This window comes from Lucilia sericata, unplaced genomic scaffold (genome assembly GCF_015586225.1).
Source record: "Lucilia sericata isolate MDLA Ls3-8-SP2 unplaced genomic scaffold, ASM1558622v1 Contig000177F_arrow, whole genome shotgun sequence".
Taxonomy (NCBI): domain Eukaryota; kingdom Metazoa; phylum Arthropoda; class Insecta; order Diptera; family Calliphoridae; genus Lucilia; species Lucilia sericata.
Window position 1 is genome coordinate 302,988 of NW_023994205.1, and position 5,589 is coordinate 308,576.

General features: G+C 28.1%; 1 protein-coding gene across 1 annotated transcript; it reads left to right on the forward strand.

Annotated features, from left to right (window-relative positions):
* Nucleotides 1–3,561: 3,561 nt before the first annotated feature.
* On the forward strand, nucleotides 3,562–4,324 carry LOC119601604. Its single transcript, XM_037952637.1, has 4 exons — nucleotides 3,562–3,676; nucleotides 3,744–3,913; nucleotides 3,981–4,134; nucleotides 4,197–4,324. Exons 1-4 carry the CDS (start codon nucleotides 3,562–3,564, stop codon nucleotides 4,322–4,324), a joined length of 567 nt encoding a protein of 188 aa, XP_037808565.1.
* Nucleotides 4,325–5,589: the final 1,265 nt, after the last annotated feature.

Below are 5,589 nucleotides of genomic sequence, written 5' to 3' on the forward strand. Positions count from 1 at the left end.
TTCTCAGATATACGAATTTTTCTATTTGAGCTTGAAGCCTCCACATGAAAGTCCAAAATGTTCAGATGAATACTAAACTAATTTGTGCAAAATTTTATAAATCAAGTTCTATTAGTTTCCCAGATAAACGAAATTTTATATTTATTTGGGAGGTACCAAGTTCCCCATTGAAAGTCCGCCCGTTATGCTCTAAATGTTCACATGAATTTCAAAGTAAAATTTTAAGATTCTAGCTCTAATAGTTTCTCATATGGGGGCTTCAAGACCCCCCAGATGAAAGTCCGCTTTTTTCCTCCAAAATGTTCAGCTGAATATTTAAGTTCTTTGTGCAAAATTTGAAGTATTTAGTTCCATTAGTTTCCCAGATAAACGAATTTTTGTATTTAATTAATATGGGAGGTGCCGCTCCCCTCATGGGTAGTCCGCCAATTTATTACCCAAAATGTTTAGATGGATGTTAAAGTTATTCGTGCAAAATTTGAAGATTCTAACTGTAATAGTTTCCAAGATAAACGTATTTTTGTATATAATTTATATGGGAGGTGCCACGCCCCCTAATGCTAGTCCGCCTACTTTTTGTCCTAAATAATTATATTGACACTAAAGTTGCTCCGACAAAATTTGAGGAGTCTAACTGTTATATTATCTAAAATATACGGATTTAATATTTTCTTAATATGGGCGTGGCTCCTCGCCCACTTGGAATTTCAAAATAAAAAGTAGCCTATTACCTATTCCAGACATACAGTAATACACTGTGAAATTTTAATAAAATCGGTTCAGCCGTTTAGTAGTCTATAACAACGGTTCCCAAAAGGGGGTCCGCGGACCCCTAGTGGTCCGTAGCAAAATCCTAGGGGGTCCGCGAAGACGAACGAAAAAAATCATGAATAAAAAATATTCTCTATATGTTACAAAATATTAAAAATATCTCCAAATTTTTCATAAATACTAAAATACACAATTTTTATTCAATAATCCCAGATTTGTTGGTGACTCTTTGAATTTTATTGTTTCGGTTGTTTATCAGGATGAAGCTAGGCGCTACAAATTTATTGTTTCACTTTTATAAAGTAAAGTATTACGTGATTTGTAATTTTTATAAATATATATGTATCGAAATAAATGTTTTTATAGCAGACGGATAATGATTTGCCTTAGAATTAAATACTGATACTAGTATCCCGGAATATGAAGTTAGGTCACATTTCATAATATTTTTTTAAATTGTAAGCAAAAGTGTTAATCTAGTTAATTTTAAATATAAATATTCCATTCCAACGTGATACACAGATTTTAACTTCATTTTGTTGTCCAATATTATTAAATCAACATCAGAAAATTCATAGCGTTTTGCGTAAATAGTCAAAAGCACGCAGTAAAATAATTCGTAGGTATTTTAAAATTCAAATTTAAGATCCAAATTCACAGTACATTCGCAAAGAGTTCAAGTCATATTTTATGTGGGTAACGCATTCCGCAACAACATCGAAGAAGTCTAACTTTCACATATTTTCCCGAAAACTTAGCTTACATACTCAGCTCACTCCTATGCAATCGCAAAAAAATTTAGAAACATGACTCTTTAAGCACATGTCGACAATACTTGTTAAAGAAACCTTTTCTCTACCTTGACGAGAAATGAACATGAAAGCTCTCACGATCATAAAATTAAACATCATGTTAGAAGTCATTCTATATTTAAAACCATGAAATTGAAAACATCTCCGAAATACTAAATGTTCTCAATGTACGGGAATATTTTATAGGGTTTATGGACCAGGACTAAGACAATTTTCGGACGAACAATTACACAGTGATACAGCAAAAAAATGCAGGGGTTCTCATATACCAATTCCATTTCGTTATAGTCCATAGAGTAGGAATTTATTTTTAATTTTTCCCGATCACTTCGTTTAGTTCCTTTTTAAGAGCAAAAGTTGTGAAAAAGAGCTATTTTTGAAGTTTTAACTTTAAAAAAATATATGTCTGGTAGTTTGCAACCGATTTTCAAATTGGATATTTTGTTTTAAAGATACAAGTGTTGTCTTTCAACCCAAAAAAATAAATCCAAAATTTATGATTAATGTCTTGGTTACGGCCATTTAAGTAAAAAAACTCACACTTTTTTCACAATTTTTAATTTTCATACTGCTCTACGTTGGCCATGAAGCAATAACTTTAGCTTTTATTACATTTGAAAAAAGCCACATTAAGTTGGGTTTCCAATGATGGTCAATTTATGATAATCGATGAAAAAGGTTATGAGTTGTGCTAAGTTTTATAAAAATATAGCATATTTCTTCCATACAAAAACGTTCATGTTTCTGGTTTTCTTTGTAACAAGTTTAAAAAATGTTTATAAACATTTTTATACAAAAATTAATTTGTATGGAGAAAACCAAAAATTCGAGAAACATGCTATTAGAAAAATTGGCATAAATTATCCAGTTTTTCATAGATTTTTATGAAATAACAAGTTTTAGAAACCTTCCTTTATGTGATTCTTCAGGAAAGTAATAAAAGATGAACTCACTGCCTCATGGTCAAAGTAGAGCATGATGAAAATGAAAATTTTTTAAAAAAGTGTGAGTTTTTTTACTTAAACGACCGTAACTCAGACATTTGACCATAAATTTTGGATTTCTTTTTTTGGATTAAAAGACACTTGTATCATTAAAAAAAAAAATCGGATTTGAAAATCGGATGAAAACTACTAAACTTATGATTTTTCAAATTTAAAACTTCAAAAATGGCTCTTTTTCGCATCTTTTGCTCTTAAAAAGTAAGTTAACGAAGTGATAGGGGAAAACTAAAAATATATTCGTACTCTATGGACTATAACGAAATAGAATTGGTATATGAGAACGCCTGCATTTTATTTTTCTTCACTTTTGTATCACAGTGTTATTTATAACAATAAGATATCAAAATATGTATGGGGGTCCGTGAAATTAAATAAATTCCTCAAGGGGTCCGCGAAGTAAAAAATGGTGGGAACCGCTGGTCTATAACGTTCAAACATACAAACAAACACACATTAATTTTTATATATGTATATAGATAAATTTTGCATAAAAAATTATATTTATTATATATAATCAAACTAAAATGTATTTATGTTAAAAATTTAATTTAACTTTTATTACGAATAAATAATTAAAAAGTGTTATACAATTAAACACCAAAAAAAGTCATGAATATATTCATGACTGTTTAAATGATATGTTTAAAGCCCATGTTTTTATTAACACTGAAGATATGTTTTCAGAACCCATACGATCGAAGGATCTTGGCATATTCGTTGTTAATTTAAATGTATATAGAGAAGAAACATTTAAACTTCAAGAAATACGCGGCAAATTAATATGTTTGCCATATGAAAGTAGCCATTTACTTATTTCATTTTGTCATTGCTCTTAATGATTATATTAAGTTGGTCCATCCAAACATTTGTTTGGGCTTTATTAATAAATAATAATAAATAAATAAATAAATAAATAACAATAAATAAAAAACAGTAATTAGATATTTTGCATTTTTAGAATATTTTTTTACAAAATGGGACGCTCTAGACCTGTGAAGGAATCTTCTACTAAAACAAATCCATCAACAACCATTGAGACTGCATCAAAATTGGAAAAACTCCAAAAAAGTATAGAAGAACTTCAAAAAGGTATAAACTTGTTAAGTAAAACTATAAAAAAAAACCTTAAATTATAAATGTATTTTAACATAATTAGTAAACAACGACATGGCTAAAGAAATTAAGGAATTAAAAGAAACATTTTGTGGACAAAACAAAATAATTGTAGATCTATTGTCTGAAATGCATGTCTTATTTCCTCTTAAATCTAAATCGGAAATGGACGATATAGAACTAGAAATTTCTGATGAAAATATGGAAGCTATGGTAATAAAACTACACTAATATTTATTAATACACCTAAATTTTTATTATTCCTTATATTTTATTTCAGACTCACACAATTAAAAAAATAGTGGGAAGAAATGGTATTAAGAAAATGCTAACAGCCATTTTTGATAAACATCTGCTACTAGAATTTAACGTTGATGGAAGACAAAATAAAAAAAGACTCTTAGACTACCCAAAACTTATAAATTTAATTTACAGTAAGTTAATTTAATAAATTTATAATTTTATTTATTTCATACTTGTTTTTATTTTTTTTCAGAATGTGTCTATAAAGACGAAATGTTGACAAAAAAGGCCTTTTATGATGAAATAAGAAAAGGCATTCGCTTGGCAAAAAATAGACATTACAAAGAAGCATCCTTTAAAAAAATCAGCAGCTTAGATTAAATGACATTCAAAGTGATTCTTCTAATGATGAAAATAGTTTAAATTATTTAAATACAAAGGAAAATGAATTATCTTTAATGGATTTTTAACTATTTTTCTTCTTAAATTTCATGAATTTTCTTTTTTGGAATAATTTATTTTTTACTCTTATTGCTGAACGAAATATTTTTTTATAATTAATTTTTTATTCTTATTCATTTTTTAAAACACTTGTTCTTTTTTCAATTTCCAATAATTTGTAAATTTTGTTATTATTGAACAGACCAAATATTTTGTAAAAATATTTATACTTATAAAATATTATTATACTTTACATTTTTAAAAACTCTTAATTATTAGAATGAAAAATTTACAATAAACTTTTATGTCGGCATTATTTTATATCCTTTATAAAACATGAATAATCAATAATATTTAGTTATTAGTGTGAAATTAATCAATATAATATGTTTTGTAAATGATCTCTTTTTAGTTCTTATTCATAAAAATTACATGTTGATAAAAATAAAATTATTTCTATACATAAACTTTTATCAGTTCTTTTTTTTGGGGTGGTGGGGGTGTTGGTAGAGGAAATGGCTTAATAAAGCATTACTAGAATGCCTTCTTTAATACATATTAAAGAAGGCGTGATAGTATCCCTTTTTTAAGGCATAAATTACCAACATAGTGGATGCTGTGTAAAAGGCAACTGGATCGTGCTTCCGCGAGCACCTGATATAATCAATTCCGAAATGCACAATTATTTGTACATATTTAATTCGATGAAATCAGGTTAATTTAAAAGCTGTGAAATATGCTTATTTTGGATTCCTTATGCAGAGCCTTTACGCGAGGAATCCAATATAAAAATCATGTAATCTTTCATGCGAAGTGGTAGCAGTATACAAGTGCTCTCAGCCTTACCTGCTTCCGAGGAAGCACCATTTTTTGCTGGGTAGTTGTATGTAAAAAATCACCGTAAAAATGTTCATGATTTTTGGAAGATTCTTAAAAGATAATTGAAAAAAAAACAGACGTCTATTTTATAGAGAAATGTTGCTGAATTAGTACTCTGTTTGTATTGTTGAAAAACATATGAAATGTTTCTAAAGGGTGATGGCAACACGTCAAAATTTGGTCAAAACTCGTTTATGTGTTAGTAATTTATTCCAGCAATCATTGAGGAAGAAAAACCATAAATTTCATTTTTATTTAGATTTTGCGACGGCAACATCATTTTTTTACCGCATAGTGATAAAAAAATGTATGAACAAATTTTATGC

What these genes read in the sequence shown, in the direction of transcription:
- LOC119601604 (XM_037952637.1), top strand. Translation starts at nt 3,562, where the DNA reads ATGGGACGCTCTAGACCTGTGAAGGAATCTTCTACTAAAACAAATCCA. An exon ending in ATGAAAATATGGAAGCTATG is followed by an intron (nt 3,914 to 3,980) that starts GTAATAAAACTA and finishes ATTTTATTTCAG; the next exon opens with ACTCACACAATTAAAAAAAT. An exon ending in ACTTATAAATTTAATTTACA is followed by an intron (nt 4,135 to 4,196) that starts GTAAGTTAATTT and finishes ATTTTTTTTCAG; the next exon opens with AATGTGTCTATAAAGACGAA.